At 61.4% G+C, this 16,137-nt stretch overlaps 1 protein-coding gene across 1 annotated transcript in view; it reads left to right on the forward strand.

Annotated features, from left to right (window-relative positions):
- The window catches only part of RBM33 (RNA binding motif protein 33), a 75,170-nt gene extending 59,165 nt beyond the window's left edge, over positions 1-16,005 (forward strand). The window contains exons 14-18 of the mRNA XM_054692783.1: positions 694-1,338; positions 10,071-10,280; positions 11,431-11,619; positions 13,269-13,357; positions 13,538-16,005. Of these exons, the coding sequence (XP_054548758.1) occupies positions 694-1,338; positions 10,071-10,280; positions 11,431-11,619; positions 13,269-13,357; positions 13,538-13,586 (1,182 nt within the window). The 3' untranslated portion in view covers positions 13,587-16,005. The remainder of the gene's footprint in view (positions 1-693; positions 1,339-10,070; positions 10,281-11,430; positions 11,620-13,268; positions 13,358-13,537) is intronic.
- The last annotated feature ends 132 nt before the right edge of the window (positions 16,006-16,137 follow it).

Consider the following 16,137-nt stretch of genomic DNA (forward strand, 5'->3'; position numbering starts at 1 on the left):
GCTTTTTAAAGCAAGTCGTCGTTTTTCATAAATGCTTGACTTTAATAAACTCCACTGTGGGCCCTTTTGATGGAGGTTGCTGGCTCCTCCAAGCTCTGGTGATGGACGCTCGGGCGCTGGGGCTGCGGGCCCAGCATTGGCATTCCAGCACGGCACCGGCAGCTTCTGATTCCAGGCAGAGTGCACCAGTTCAAGGTCAGGGAGATTGCCTTGGCGCTGTTCATTATAACCAATTATTCTGTGACAAATGAGGTTGAGATCAGGCTGAAAATTCTGTACGAAAAATCAATAGTTCTAATCAGGCGCTTTCAGGTCATTTACACCCCACCTTTTGTTGGTTTGTCAGAAGCCCAGATAAAACCTGTGGGGCCACGTGGCCGCCCCACTATTGCCGCTTCCATTGGAAACATATTTTGATATCTTAAATGGGCGGTTTAATTGGTTTCAGACTTGTAAATGAGTGGAAATTTACATTTTCGTTTCTAATATTCTGATAAGATTTTCCAAATTAGCTTTAGCTTGTGTAATTTTGTTCCTCTCCCCAGAGGAAGGAGTTACACTTAACGGCTTCAAGCAGACTCTGAATGGCTGCGTTTAGATCCTGAATGAAAGTGTTCTTGGAAAATGCGTTTTCTTGGTTTGCTGGCTGCCTGCACTCCAGTCCAGGTCAGCCCTGCTGGTTTTCTCTTTCAGTTTCCTGATGAAGATGAAGAGACCAGGTTATATCGCTTAAAGATAGAAGAACAGAAGCGCCTCCGAGAAGAAATCTTGAAGCAGAAGGAGCTGCGGCGACAGCAGCAGGCTGGGGCCCGGAAGAAGGAGCTCCTGGAGAGACTGGCCCAGCAGCAGCAGCTCTGTCCCCCAGCCACCCCCACAGAGCAGCAAGAGCCCCCGTCTTCACCGCCACCCGCCAGTGGGAACCCGTTGCTACCCTTCCCCGGCGCCCAGATCAGGCAGAATGTGAAAAACAGACTTCTCGTGAAAAACCCGGACGGCGCCGCTTCCAATGTGCAGCCCAAAACATCCAGTTTCGTGCCACCGGGCGCGCACATGCAGTATCAAGGGCAACAGGCGAGACCCCTAAAACACTTGAGACAGACCAGAACCGGGCCTCAGAGTCCAGCTCAGCACAAAGTCCTCCCGGGGAAACCCGCGGATGGAGAGGGACCCCCAGGACCACCGGCCCCCTCGCAGACCGCTCGGGTGGCATCCCTCCAGGCCCGGCCCCTGGATGCCAAGCCCGGCGCCAAGAGGACCGTCATGCACCGGGCCAACAGCGGTGGTGGAGATGGACCGCACGTCGGCTCCAAAGTCAGGGTGATTAAGTTGTCAGGCGGGGTAAGTTGAAGACAAGGTCACTTGGGGTCTGTACTCCAGGGAGACCCCCCCCCCGCCCCGACACACACACACACACACCCCTTCCCAGAGAACGCTGTCCAAGTGGGGGCTGCCTGTGCTGCCTCAGCCCCGCCGTCACCGTGGGGAGCACAGAACCCTGCCGCTCGGGCTGCTTTCAGTTGTCCTTTCTGCCTCTCGGTGACAGTGTGGGGAGCTTCTTAGACTTCATGTGCAGCATGAAGTTCAGTAACCAGCGTGTTTATCTTCACGCTTACCCGGCCTGGGGGCACGTGGGTGGCCCTGCGCCGCAGGGGGTCGTGCAGGGGGCGAGGGCTTCCTGCGTGTCTCTGAACTCCACTGGGCAGCGTTTCCCTTGTGGCCTCGGTTGTGTATTTTTGTAGGAGCTATTTTTAGAGATCTTGTTCCTAGCCGCGCTGACCCCAGGCAGTATGGACTGGGCACAGGCCCGTCAGTGTAAGCGCGCCCCTCTGTGCTGCTGTCCGCGGGCCGGCCTGCGTGTGGGGCCCAGCCTGGCTCTCGCAGCAGCCAAGCCCACCCCTCACCACCCAGGGCAGTCCCATGGGCGGGCATTAGGGACGATTCTCTGGCGCTTCTTACCCACGCAAAATACCGTTTCTGCTTTCTGGTTCAGAGCCGCTCACGCCACCTAATTGTGGGTCCCGGTTCCTGTGTTTTGCCCTGAGCCCTTGGCTGCTTTGCGCCTTGGTGGTGAGGAACAGGGCGCTAGTGCGCGCAGCTCCCCAGATTACTCTGGCAGGAGTCCTTTTATTTCCTGCGGACTTTTTGTCTAAGCTAAACTGGTATCTGGTGTGTTTAAGTCACGCCTGGCGTTGGGTGGTCCGGCCTGCAGTATGACGCAGGGACTGGACATCCTGCCCGACTGCGGCCTCCGGGTACGCTTGCAGCGGCTCTCCCGGCTTCTGTTATTTCAAATATTCTCCCATTGACAGTCAATCCATGGATCCTGGGGCTTCCCCATTGCAATTTTTGAGAGGTGAAAGCTCCGTCTTGAGCCCCGGGCGTGCAGTCTGCTCTAAGGTGACGCTGCCTCCTAAGCGGTGTTGACCCCGCTTGGAACACACATTGCCTGCCCCTGGTGGTGCTCCCCTGGGGCAGCGCTGCGTGGCCACAGGAAGCCTCTTCAGAGCGCATCTCGTGGACCGTGCTGGGCGTCGTTTCCCACGTTGTCGTGGTGACTGGGCTTGTCTGGACTCGGGGCTCAAGGCCTTCACTTTCCCTTGCAGTGTCTCTGGCTCCCCGCCAGGCCCGACTGCTGGCGAGGAGGCCCGCAGGGCGTGCTTGGCCGTCATGGACTGTCTGTGGGACCCTGACAGTCCCCTCCTTTCTCTGAGCCTGAGTTTCACCCTGTAACGGGGTTACTGGCAGGTGCTGTGAGAACTAAATGGGCTGCTTGGTGAGCAGCTATGCGGACGCGGCGGCGCAGGAGCGTCCACCCCTGCCTCAGCGCTCCCAGGGCCGCTCAAGGTGCCCTGCTCGTGGGGGTGGTGGTGGAGGGGGAAAGGGAGGGGGTGGCGGGGCGGGACAACAGCCGCCTGCTCTTCACCAGGTGCTCTATTCAAGCCCCACCCCCTCAGTAGCCACTGTTGTTCCCGCCTCCGGGGAGCACATGAGCCTGCCTGAGGGCCTGTGGGCAGCCCGGGGCCACGCGGCTCCTGACCTGGAGAGCCAGGGTCTGCACCCGCCTCGTGGTTGTCCCAGTGGTGGTGGTTTTGCTGCCTCCTTGTCTGCTGTGGCCGTTAGGCTTTGCCCGAGGGTAATGTCTGCTGTTTCCAGTAAGCTCTGGCAGGTGGATTCAGGGTGTGTTCAGTGGGCGCCCGGAGCCAGGATGCTGGCCGGCCTCACTTTGCTTCCTCGCCCCATTTGGTGCCGGGGCATAGTGGTCGGAAGGAGCTGGGCGGCAGGTGCACCTGACGTGGAGGGTGTTGCTGTGACTGCCGGCCTGGGGAGCCGGCGGGGCTTTGAGACCCCATTCTCCAGAACCTGCGTGGCGTGTTCTTTGACCGTCCGGTGGCCACATGGCTGCCGGCCTGGAGCGTGAGTGCCGGCGGCTCCCCACCCAGGGCACCTGTGGCTGTGTGCCACCGGCCGCGTGCCCTCGAGCACGCCCCCGGGGGTCAGGCTGGGTCAAACTGGGTATTTAAGACATGAGAGGCATGGAGATGTGAAGAGACCTTTTGCTACTGGGTTTATCCGTAGCTGTGGGGGGGACCTTTACCTTTTGCCACGCGTGGTCTGGATTTCTTGCGTGAGGCCACGAGGGGAACACGTTCATGCTGGTCGCAAGGAGTGTGGGTGTTGGCACGCAGTGCTTCTCAGGTGCCTTGTGCCACCCAAAACAATGTGTCAGCAGGTAATTGGCGTATGAAATCATACGTGATGACATAGTTTCCTTTGTATAATTTAAAATATGCAAATAGTCTCCATTTGACCATTTCTCAGAAAGTTACTCTGAAGTGTTTTAGGTCAAGAAAATCTGGTGTCTAATTTTCAGAAACCATCCGTAACCCGTGAAACAGTGCAGGAAACTACTCAAGGGGTAGCAGAGCACAGGTATGAAAAAGAGGACCTGCCTGCTTTGCGTGGAGATGCTGTGGTGCTGTCGCCTTCGGCCTTGGTCTGTGGTGAGACACAAAGGGAGCCCTGCCCCCCAACACCACCACCAGGCCAGGCCTGCTCAGGCGGGCCCCTGGGGCCTGGCGCCTGTGTGACCTGTGTCCCGGCCTGCGGGGGGGCAGTGAGGACCGGCTGTCCTGGCACCCACGGGCGGTGGCACCGTGCCTGTCGTGACAGGGGCTCAATAAGTGGCACTGCCCTTCCCGTTAGTCACAGAAGAAAAATGGGCTTTTTAGCGTGGCAGTGGTGTTCCTGAAAAAATGAAAGCACATTCTGAATTCAGCTGCTTTATTCTCATTGAAGTAAAGAAAATTTCAGGGACTTGGCAGCAAATTAAGTAAACGGCCCTTTGTTCTGCCGGCCACACAGAGCAGGGCCGCGCAGCACGCAGCGGGGAAGCCAGCTGTCCTCACGCCGCTCCCGCAGTTGGTCTTTAAAGGCTGTCAAAGTGCCGCATGCACACGGTCCCGGCATGCTTGGGGGGGATCGTGTGTGGGGGCCGGGCTGCGCCTGTCGATGTCACGCTGTCCCCCCCGCCGCCCCCGAAGTCATCCTCAGATGGCCTCTGGAGAAGATGGTGGCGGGAGAGGGCTGTGTCCACACCTGGTCTCCAGTTTAACGTGGCAGGCTCGCTCCGTTCCCCCGCGGTCTGTGTTGCCGCGCTGGCGTCACCGTGAATCTCTGTCCTTCTCTGCGCGCACACGCGGCGTGTGCTGAACCCTTGAAGGCAGGTTGGAGGCACAGCGAGTCATCTCAGAGCTGAGCTGCCCTCGCGGACTCACAGCTGCAGCTCCAGGAAGCGGCCGCCCTCCCTGCAGTACGCGTCGGGTGCGGCGGCCCTGAGGGCTGCTCCCTGTCCTGCTCAGGACCGCCTGTCCGCCTGGAGCAGCCCTTGGTCTGTGTGTGCCTTCCCTGGGCCTTTTTCAAGAGACGCCAGTGGTCTTGTCGCATGCTCCCCAGGTCGCCATGGTCTCCTCGCGGTGTGTGTGGTGCGGCTCCCGCAGGACACCGCGGAGGCTGGGCCAGGTCCTGCCTGTGGGTGGGAGGCACTGGCATCGGTTGTCTGGTCCCTGCAGCCCGATCCCGAGTAAGGGGTGTTCCGGGGCGCTCTGCTGGGCTGGCGCTGTCTTTGTGGCGGGCCATGTCCCTCGTGGGAAGATGCGGCACAGCCCGCCTTGCACTTGCTCCTGCTTCCCATCTGTGGGCCCCGCGCTCCTCTGTGGGGGCCGGGCGCGGCACCGTCATCAGCTGTCGGTAAGTGGCGGCCCCGGGCAGCCTGTCCTGGCAACGCGGCGCCCAGGCCCGGGGTGCTCACCTGCTGCCCCATCCCACCCCGGGAGTCCAGCGCTGGCGTTTTCACAGGGAGCGTGCACAAGAAGGCTGTGTGGGAGTGAGCAGCGCGGGCCTCTCCTCTCCACAGCATTTTAACTGACCGAGGAACCTCGCCGAGAGCCCCGACCTCTCCTCCTCCTCCTCCTCCCCGACCCCCCCCCCCCCCCCCCCCGGCTCTCGCATAGTGGCCTTCAGAGACTAGCCCGCCCGTGGCGGCTGCGTCTGGGCGCTCCCTACGACACGCGCATCGTGCACCGTCCCACATCGAAGCGTCCCGGGGATGACAGGCCGGGCCCGGCATTGTGCCGCCGCGCCCGCCGGCTCCATGAGGTCCCGGGCTGGGGGCGCGGCGCCTGACAGTGAAGTGGGCCTTATCGAAGGAGGATTCCTAAGAGGCCGCCCCGGGACCCCAACCACTGTCCTTCTGTGTGTGCTGACAATGTTATCTGTCCGCTCAGTCCCCGGCATCAAATGTCTGTCATGAGTACAGAAATTAATTTAATGTCACCTGAAGACATGCAATTAATCTTTTAGAGGTTTTCATAATACCTTTACAGAAAGAGTTGCCAGTTTGGCGGATTTGGATTTTGGGGTTTAGAAGAAGATAAGGAAAATTAATTTTTCATCAGGGTTAATACAAGCTAGCCGGGCCACAAAGGCTGAGAAAAATGGTCGGGGAATTTGTCAAGTGTTGTCACTCTAGAATAATGCTGCTTAACGTCTGATAGGTGTAATCAAGAGCCGCGGCTTCTATGGAAGGGGATTAATCAGTTTGCTCGTAGTGAATGCGAGTCAGTGATACCACTTCTTCGTGGGGTTGGAGAATGAAAATAAGATTTGATCTGTCAAATGGCGGGAAGCCCTGACAGTATCAATAGGCACTTTTATCTGTACATTTAAACCATTGGCCATAAATAAATTTGTCCTGCTAATGTTGGTGGCTACCAACCTCATTTTCTGCAGTGATTAAGCCGATAAAAAGTCTTCCCTGAGCTTACTTAATTCAGGTAGTGCCTCTTGTGTTTAGGAAAAACTAAAAAGCCATTTTTGTAGTATTTGTTGGAAGATAATCGTTTGTGGGGGGAAAGCCAACAAAATATTTCCCCTGTGGTCTGAGGTTAACCGAACCTCTCTCATCTGTTTTGTAGCAAGTGGGAGCGAGTAGAACTGTTTCTAAACACGGTGCCAGGTGAGAAATGAAAAACCCAGTTTCCCAGTCCGCTTCCCGGCTGGGCGCCGCAGAGGGCGCAGGGCGCGGGGCAAGCAGGCCTGAAGCCCTCTCCGCGCCCCCGACAGGTCAGGGCCCTCCGCGCGGCGGGTCTCGGCTGCTTGCACTTGGTTCCTGGCCAAGGACCGTCCTGCCCGTGGTCTGGCGCAGCGGTGAGAAGGCTGGCGTGTCTGGGCTTGGCTGGGAGAACTCTGAAGTTGAAGGTTTTCTCCCAAACATTCGCTCTTCGTTGGCCACTTTGAAAGAGAAGGTTCTCTCCTTTGGGGAAAGAAAGAATTTTCTTACAAAATGAAAAATGGATCTTTATATTTAAGCCTTGAGCGCTTAGCCTGGTTTTCAGAAACATGCAGAGACACTGCTTCGTACGCGCACGCGTCATTAAAATGACGTCACTGACCACGGTCGTCCCTTTCGCTTGACCTCGTGCTGGAGGCCGTTCGTTGGTGTCACTCCTTCCCCAGGAGGCAGTGCGGGGTCGCGGCTTAGGAACCCCAGAGACTGCACGTTCCAGCACCCCCGCCTGGCCAGAGTCAGCCTCTGGTTTCTCATTTGAAAAATGAGGCTGTGAGGACGTAACCTGTGGGGCGGGGAGGGGGCCCTGGCGCGCGAGTGCACACAGCCGCGCCCACGCGCCCCCCCCCCCCCCCCCGGCCTTCGTGGCCCTTCTCCCAGGACAGTCTCCTGCTGTGCCACGCGGCGGGGGGGGGGGGCAGGTGCTGGCTTGCATGCTCGACCCGGCGTCCCTGTGGAGTTGCCAGCAGTGAGCAGGGCCTCCGCCCAGGCCCGTCCTTGTGAACTGGACACCCCCGGAGTGGCGCCTGGTGCCGTGGTGTAGCCAGGGGAGCGCAGCCCTTGGCCGTGGAGGGGCCCCTCGGGTGAACAGGCCGGGTAGGGGAGGGGGGCGGACTGACCCCTGCTGGGCTGGCGCGGAGGGGCGGCAGGAGGCGAGGTTGACCACGACTCTGAGCGCAAGGAAAATTGAGCTTCCTTGTCACCGGCGAGGGGAGAGAGGCTTTCTGCACCACAGCTGTGTCCCTGGACGTTTCCAGTAAGGGCAGCGCCTACTGGAGACAGTGAACTTTCCTTAGAATATAAGTTCAGAATTTCGCTTTCCTTCCTGGCATCCGTGGCCAGCCGTGGATGACCGCCTGTCGCGGGTGGCCTGCGCACATTTCCCTGGGCTCTGCCTTGGCGAGGAGCCGTGGCCCCAGAGCCACACACACGGGGTCCTCGGTGTCGGAGGACGCGCGCGCCGCAGCGCAGTCGGAGTGGGCGCTGTCCAGCGGGGCTGCGGCAGGGCTCTGGATCCAGGCCCAGCTCACCTGGCAAAGCCCCTGGTGACTCAGGGACAGACAAGTGTCCCTGCCTAGTCCAGGGTAATTTGGAGAGAAGGGGCCAGTTTCTCACCACCGAGTGTGCCGGCGGCACGCTTGCAGGGAGGCCCCACCCAGTCGCCGAAAGCCCGTCGCAGCCTGCTCTGTGGAGAGCTGCGCCCCTCGCCCTGCGCCGGTCAGGTGGGCACGCTCTGGCACGTGGGCTGGCTCCGCAGGGGGCAGCGCTGCTCACGGGGTCCCCCTCTGTGTCGCCGAGTGTAGTCGGCTCTAGGGTTGGTTCCGGGTGTTTATGTGTCTCTAGGAGGGTGTCTGTGGCCTTTCCTTCAGCTCTCCTTTGCCTTTGGCGGCGGGTGGTGCTGGAGTCAGAGGTCCTCCTCCTCCTCTGGGCTCGGAGGCGTTTTTTGCAAGGTGGTGTCTCTGCGCGCGCTTCCCGGGGACTCCATGCGCTCGGGTTTGGGGGAGCCTGGTGGTGCTCAGCTCGGTGTCCTGGCTTTGAAGATTTTTTTCTCCTTTTAAATTAGTTTTGATATCTTGTGTCTTTCAGGGAACGTGCCGTTTCACGCAGGCTTCCGGAGTGGGCCTGCCTTTCCGCTTTCCAGGGTTTTCTGCCGCGTTCCTCTGTCATCGCCCCTCGGCCACCTCGTCCTTTCCTCCCTCGCGTGTGGCTTGATTTCCTGCCTTTCCCCTGCTCCTCTCTCGAGAGGAAATCTCAAGATACTCATGTTATGTCTCTTCCTTCCTTCCCGAGCTGTCTGGGGTGCATCCCCTCCATTGTGACATGCAGGATTTTCATTTCCATTCAGTTCAGATATTTTTGGTTCGGCGTTTCGTTCGTGCGTGTCTTTCTTAACTCTGGCTTCCGGGGTGGGGCACCTGTTCTCTATAGCTTCCTGGCTGGCGGGTCACTTGGGCAGGGATTCTGTCGAGCTACTCTGAGCCCCCAAGCCGGGGAATCTGCATGTGGCCATGTGAGCCGCCTGCCCCCCGGGGCCCGGCACCGGTCACTCACCCTCAGCCATGTGTGGCTTGTTGGAAGGACTTTTCTAGGCTTCCTGTAGCTCTGGCACGGCCAGGGTTTGTTTCCTCTTCAAGGCTCTCAGATTTCTGGCTGGCCTGCCGCTGTCCCCTGGACGCCGGGCGCGCCCGGCCCCCTGCCCTGCGAGTGCTCAGGCTTCCGCCCTGACAGCCTGCGGGCACCCCCTCGGGAGCTGAGGCCCCCCGCCCCGCCTCCAGGATAGGTGTGGCCCCATGTCTAGTGTCACTCGTGCTTCCACAGCTCTGAGATGCCCATCAGCTGCAGTTGAGTCTGGTTTTACACTTGGGGGTGAGTGCTGCTGGCCTCTGCGTGCTGCCGCCTCCGGGCCTCCCCCGCGGCACTTGTGCGTGACGTCCTGATAGGTCCCCTAGCTGGGGCCGGGGAGGATCGCTGTCTTGTCCCAGCCTCGTTTCTTCCCTTGGTTCTGTTAAACTGACGGAACGACAGCTCTGAGGGGAGGAGAGAGACGGGCGCGTGGGCTTCTGCACGCGGTCGCCGGGCCGGTCTTGGCGGCACCGGCAGCGCCGAGCAGCCGTTGCGGAGGTTTCCCGAGTGGCCAACTCACTCCTGCGAGGGCTCCGGCCGACAGGCGTCCCGCGCCGCCCCCCTTGCTCGTGGGACGGCTTCATCTAGCGGGCGAGGTCCGGCGCCCACCGTCCACACTTTCTTTCCGGGCCCGGCGCTCCTCTCGCCACACTGCCCCTCGCCGGGACCTGGCTTCGCGGGCCGCCAGGTTGGGCGGGTCACGGAGTGGGAAACAGCAGAAAGGCCTCTGGCTTTGGCTTTTGGCACCCTCCCAGAGCTTTTCGTCGGGGCGAGCTCTCTGGCAGCAGGTGCTCTGCCGGTGGGGAGGCCCTGGACACGCCCCAGGGCCAGTCAGGTGACCCCCACCTGCACCCCTAGATGTGTGTGGCAAGGAGTGGCACCGGCAGGGCAGCCCAGAGGGCACACAGGAGGAGGCAGGCAGCGGGCAGCCGCCGCCTCTGGAGTGACTCGGTGGCTGGAGCGCGCAGCGCCTCGGGTTTACATTGCCCCAAACACTGTCGGGTGGGGGGAGTCCTTTGTGGCGAGGGCGGCCGCTGCCCCTCGTTGGAGGGAGGGCACCGCCCCGCGCCAGGTCTGACTGGCTGTCCCGTGTTGCTTTCAGCAGGGAGGAGAGAGCGACGGCTTTTTTCACCCGGAGACCCAGCCCCAGCGGCTGCCGCCACCCCCCGAAGTGAGACAGCAGCCGACCCGCAAGGTGACGCTGACCAAGGGGGCCCTGCAGCAGCCCCAGCCCCCTCCGGGGGGCCCCCACATGCACACTGGCGGCCCTCCAGGCATCAGGAGCGTCCAGGGAATCCACCAGGCCAAGAAGGTACTTGAGGCGCCCTTCCGGGGGCTGGCCAGGAGTGGGGCTCCAGGCCCCGCCATCCTGACCTCTGGGCAGACCTGGCAGGAGCATCTTCCTCCTGCCTCCAGGGAGGCCCGCGGCCCGGGGTGGGTGGGGCGCCTCCCGTACCCGTGACTGCCTGGGGACCGCACCGCCTGCGCCCTGCTCCCCGCTCTCCCTCTCTTCCAGCTCCCTCACAGCTGTGGCGCTGCCCAGCGCATAGCTGCGCCCTGTCCCTCCCTTATCCTCCCTGCCAGCCGCCGCCTCGGGGCTCAGTCTGCTCGGCAGGCCTGTGTGTCTGGTGGCCTCCTGGGGCAACGGTGTCCCCTCCCATGAGGAGCCCCCCTAAGGAGAAGAGGGGTGCCCCCGCCTCAGCCTCTAGCAAGGGGCCTCTTTGTAGCTTCCCCAGAGTGCACCGGGGCCTGCGGCCTGGCAGCGGAGGCAGACAGCCAGCTTCTCTGCAGTGACGCCAGAGAGGAAGGGGGTGGCGGGCACCACCTGCTTCGGGGCCTTCCAGAGAGTCTGGGGGCCTGCTGGCGCACCCCGGCTGCCGCCGGTGCTGAGCTCACTGGGCAGGCTGGGAGTAGGGGCAGGTCGCGCGGACCCCAGCAGTCAGATGCGGGGGCCTCCCCACCTTCCAGTGCCATCACTGGGCACCTCTGGCTTTGGCTTTTGGCTCCTGAAAGTGCATGGCATGTCACCAAGGACACACGTGCACACTTGTCCCCAGGTGCAGCCTGTGGAGACTGCTGCAGGCTCGGTCCTCTTCATCCGGGTGTTGTCCCTGGGTGGCGATGAGAGACGGAGACGGTGTGTCCCCAGGCAGGGGTGTGTGTGGCCAGGGGTCCCCAGTGCCTGCGAGATGCCATGGTGTGTGTATGTGGCCCCTCTACACTGTCCCGCCGGGACTGCGGCCAGAGGGGCTCGGGCTTTGGGGCTCCTGGGCCGTGAGCCCTTCACTGTGCAACTTGCCGTGATTCCGAGCCTGCGGCCAGCCGGGGCCTGGAACCAGCGGCTCTCGGAGTTGCGGGAGCCACGCGGGGCCTGGAGGGGATACAGAACTCCCTGCCGCCCCGGGGTGTGTCACAGACTCAGTCTGGGTCGCTGAAGCGCTGTTGGTTTTTGTCGTTGCCAGGCCCTCATGCACGGGAGAGGCCGGGGCGCAGCCGGCGCCATGGGCCGTGGGCGCCTGGCGCCCAACAAGCAGAACCTGCGGGTGGTAGAGTGCAAGCCTCAGTCCTGTGTGGTGTCCGTCGAGGGGCTCTCGCTGTCCACAACGGATGTCCAGCTGAAGACCCTGCTGATGTCCGTGGGGCCCATCCAGGTAAGTGCCAGGGATGCGGGCCTCTGCTCTGGAGTCCCGCTCTGCTGCAGACGTGGGGAGCGCTTACTCCCGCCAGCAGGTCACCCTTCACACCCCAGCTCGCCTGACATGTTTTTATGCCGTCAAACATTTGTTTGACTTGTAATAATTTAAAATTTTTAGCATATCCAGTTTTCTTGGCCTGCATTCCAGAAACAGGTCCCTCAGCCAGATGGGGAGGCACGCAGGCTGGTCCAGGTGGCTGCACACGCAGAGTAGGTGCGAGCCCCACAGAGCACGCCAGGCCTGTTGAGGCGGTGTGGCTGCGGTTACCATCGCTGTCCCCTTCCCCGAGAGGGCTGGATCCAGCTGCCTCTGGCCTGGGGCTGACCAGCAAAGTCGCCGAACCTCAGGCTTCTGACACAGTGGAGGCCGCTGGCCCAGGTGGGCAGGAAGCCTGTGTCCATGGGATGACGCCCGCCTCCCAGGGCAGGGCCTCCAGACAGCGAGGCAGGGTCAGCGCGAGCCCCCTAGCGTGCTGGAGCATGGGACGTGCCGGTCCTGGCCTGAGACTCAGACCAGGTCTTCAGAATTGAATTTTGCACTTTGGGTTTTAGGTCACTCCATTGTCCTTTCCCCACTTGCCTTGCCTTCCCTGTGCTGGAAAGAACTGGAGCCCGTCACCAAGTTTGAGCAAGTGCACGTAGAAGCCTGGCAGCGCCTGTTGGGGGGTGGGGTTTGCTGTACTGAGGGAAGAAAAGTCCCTCCCTCTGGTGGAGGTGGGTGTGGCCTCGGCCTCCCCACCCGCACGCCCACCTGCCTGGCCCACGAGGAGGGCACCGAGATCAGCTCTTACCAGCCTGGGTCCTTGAGATGGTCCAGAGGGGAGTCTCTAGATTGTTGAGCACTGCTTGCAGAAAATGCTGGTTTTCTTAACGTAAAACTCGAGAAAACAAGCGGACTTATTTAACCAGCATTCGATAGCTAAAAAATGATACTGATGGGTATGAGTCTCTGCTAGACCTTTATAACCAGACGCCATTGTGGCTTAAATATAAACAAACCCCAAAGAAACGGTGCTAGCGACCCAGGCTGCCCGCTTTCCTGCTTCCAGGAAGGAAAAGGAACCGTAGGGCCCTGTGTGGGGCTGTGGCGCCACCTGGTGGTCACTCGGCGTCCTGCGCCTGTGGCCTCCAGTGATGCCCCTGGGCCTTTTCCTGCAGGCCTGTGTCAGCTCTGCTCCTCCAGCCGAGGAATCGGGGCCCTGGGGTGGGCTGCAGCCGGCAGGGTTGCACGCACCCTGGCTTGTAAACCTCTCTGGAGAGTTCCCTTGATAGGCATCTGCTCCCTTCAGGCTGTGGCTGCCCCTTGCTGAGCAATCACCTACTGTGGTGTGATGGGGAAAGCAGAGCGATCTCAACTTGACCCACAGAGGGCCCCAGGGGGGCAGCAGTCCCCAAGGGCCCCCGCCCTGGCCTCACGGGTCGGTGTTGAGAGGAGCCCGGGCGGCTGGTCTTCACCGGGCTGGAGGGAGGACACGTTGCAGCCGCACTGTGTGCGCTGACTGAGAGCAGTGTCCCAGGGTTGAGGAGTTGCGGCAGCCAGTGGACAGGGGTATGCCTTCCCCAGAGACGGCGTGGCGGTTAAGGGTTTCTCTTCCTCCTCTGCAGAGTTTACAGATGCTTCCCCAGCAGCGGAAAGCCATAGCAAAGTTCAAGGAGCCAGCTCACGCGTTAGCATTTCAGCAGAAATTCCACAGGTAACCCCGGGTGCCAGGCGTGGGGGGCTCCCCATGGGCCTGCTCTGTCCAAGGAGCTAGATGTTGGCCCATCACCATGGAGACAGACCTGGGGTACGGAAGAGGGCGCCGCTGGGCTCCTCTCTGTGCTCTGCTGGGGTGTGGGCTCGGCGCGCTGCTGACCGTGCTCTACGTCCGCAGGCACATGATAGACCTGTCCCACATAAACGTGGCGCTGATTGTCGAGTGACTTCTCACAGGAGCGCTGACTTCACACCGCACCCTCACCGTGGAACTTCTTCACGGAGCGGCCAGCGCAGTCCCCGAGAGCCCCGGCCTCCCCCTTGGCGGTCTGGCGTGACTGTTGCCCGTGGCGCCGGCCAGCCCGCGTGGATCCCGGGAGAGCTGGACTCGCGGACGTGGAGACTGGAGCTTGCTGTTTGGTTGCTCCAGGGTCCGTCGTTGCCACAAAGAACTACAGTTTTCGTTTCCTTTTGTTTTCAAAGTGCGTACGGTGCATGTGGACGTGGTTCTCGTTACCTTGCTGTACGGTCGGTCACAGTGACTTAGAGTCAGGAAGAACATTAACGCCACAAATTCCAGGTCTTTTTCACAGCAAAGAATATTTGATAATGGTTGCACTTATCTTCAGTGCAGGCTAGGCCAGCGTGCTCTCTGCCACGCCCACTTGTGCTGTCGCCTCGGAAAGCTCTGAGAGGCTCCTGTACAAACCTAGATTCAGCCCCGGGCGGCGGGCAGACAGGTGCGTGCCCGGCGCGAGCAGGGTGAGGGTGGTGGGCCTGGTGCCAGTGTGGCCGATTCTGCTTCTTGCAAAGATTCCAAAAGCACCGACGGTATCTCGTTCCCTCCCCCTTACCCTCTGCCCTGGCAGCAGACATGCTGGCGGGTACCCATACTGCCCGGGGCCTGGATGGGCTGTGGCCACCCCCAGGCCGGGAGACCCGCCCCGCTTTAACAGAGCCCCCGGGTTCCTCGTCCATGTAGCCGCGGTGGCGACTTACCAGCTCTGGGTGTAGGCGCTCTGGAGCTGGTGACCCCGGCTTTGATGGCTTTTTCTAAAGGCCTTTGGACAGGGGCTGTGCTGCCCGTCGGCGGACCTCGGGAAGGTGATGGTGGTTCTGGCATGCGCTCTGGCTCGGGGCGAGGCACGGCTGTCTTAGAGGGACAGTGAGGCCCACCGGGAAGGGTGTCCGTGTCGCCTGTGCACTGCTCTCTAATTCCAGGTAGGCTCCTGAGGTGAGACACTTGGTCCCCGTGAGACAGCTTTCACTAGCACTCCCTCCAGGCCAGCTTTGGGAAAGTGCCTTATTAGTAGTGCTCGTGGGGGGCACCGTTTTGGATTTACTCTAACGGGGACCTGCGCTGTGTAAGCATGTGGTGCAGGCTACTCCGGCTGGGTAGTAGCTACGTTTTATACCTAAATGCTCACGTCAGATTCATAGGATTAAGGGAAGTCGGGGCCTAGCGGCTCCGCCCTGGTGAGCCAGCGGAAATGGGCGGGGCCGGGACCCTCCCCACCAGGCGTGCTCTGTGGCCTGTAGCCGCCGTGGGTGCTCAGCCAGGGCGTGAGCGCTGTCTCCTGGTTCTTACAGAGACCGGAGCTTGCCTTTCACAGGCAGGCCCCCTCCGTGACCTGGACGGCCCTGTGGGTCACACAGCGCACCTGGGCGGAGACGGTGGCACTGGGTGGCACACTGCCCGGATTCTGGTTCCAGGAACCCAAAGGTGCCGCCCACCTCTCCTGCAGGCAGAGCGGACGCATCCCTGTCTCCAGGGGCCGTGTCATGGCTCGGTCCCCAGAAGCGACGCGGTGGCGGCCGCGAGCTCGGGTGAGTGCCATGCCGCCCTCTGCGCACGCCCACCGGGCTCGTGACCCCTGAGGGGCCTGACGCACAAAATGAGTAACAGGTTTTTACAAACTCACTCCAAAAGAGGCTTTGTGTGGCGGCTTTGAAACCAAAAATCTGCATGTTGTCTCTGAGAAGCGGGCGTTTCAGCATCTCCTCTTCTAGCTAGTGGTGGTGAGCGAGGCCCACCCGGGCGCCCCGCTCACGCCCCAGGCCCCGTGGCCACCTCCGGGTCTGAGATAACCGGGGTGTCAGGAACGTGGAAGCCGTGACGCCCACGCACACGCCAGCAGGCTCTCCGGAGCGCCCCGCGGGCCCCCACGCTCACCTGACGTGGGTGCTGCCGGGACCCATCAGTCCCGGCCACAGGGCGGGTTTCCTGGAAGGAAACTGCGGGCGACAGGGGCAGGACCAGCTGCGCCATCCCGTCCCCTGCGCTTCTCGAGGCGAGGGCAGACCCGAGCCGAACCCTCCGGGAAGATCTGTTGCAACCATTATCTTTGTTCTTTCCTCACCATGCAGTTCAGGCGAGACGCAGGCGCATTTAGCACACGCTGTAAATAGGGACCTTTTACAATTAAAACGTTACTGGAATTGCTGTCCGCTCCGGCGCCGCCGCGCCTTGTTGTTCTTTCCTGCTGCCCCTCACGGAGACTGGCCGGGCCGTTGTATTGTGTGTGTTCGACTTTGATAAAGATGGCGGAAGCCAACACGCTCGCCCTGACCTGTGTATTCTTTGTCCCCAAGCTGAGGAGCCTGAGCTCGGGGACCGTGGGGGCCCGGCCCGCGCTCTGTACTGTACGGCGCCGCCGCAGCCTGCGGGGCCGCGCGGCCGGGCCCTCTCCGGGCACCCCCTCTTCCCGATAACCGATGTTGGGGCCCCCTCTGGACAGGTGGCGTGTGGCTAGCCCCTCGGGGCGGGGGGAGGCCGCA

This window comes from Talpa occidentalis, unplaced genomic scaffold (assembly GCF_014898055.3).
Source record: "Talpa occidentalis isolate TD23 unplaced genomic scaffold, MPIMG_talOcc4v2.1, whole genome shotgun sequence".
Classification (NCBI taxonomy): domain Eukaryota; kingdom Metazoa; phylum Chordata; class Mammalia; order Eulipotyphla; family Talpidae; genus Talpa; species Talpa occidentalis.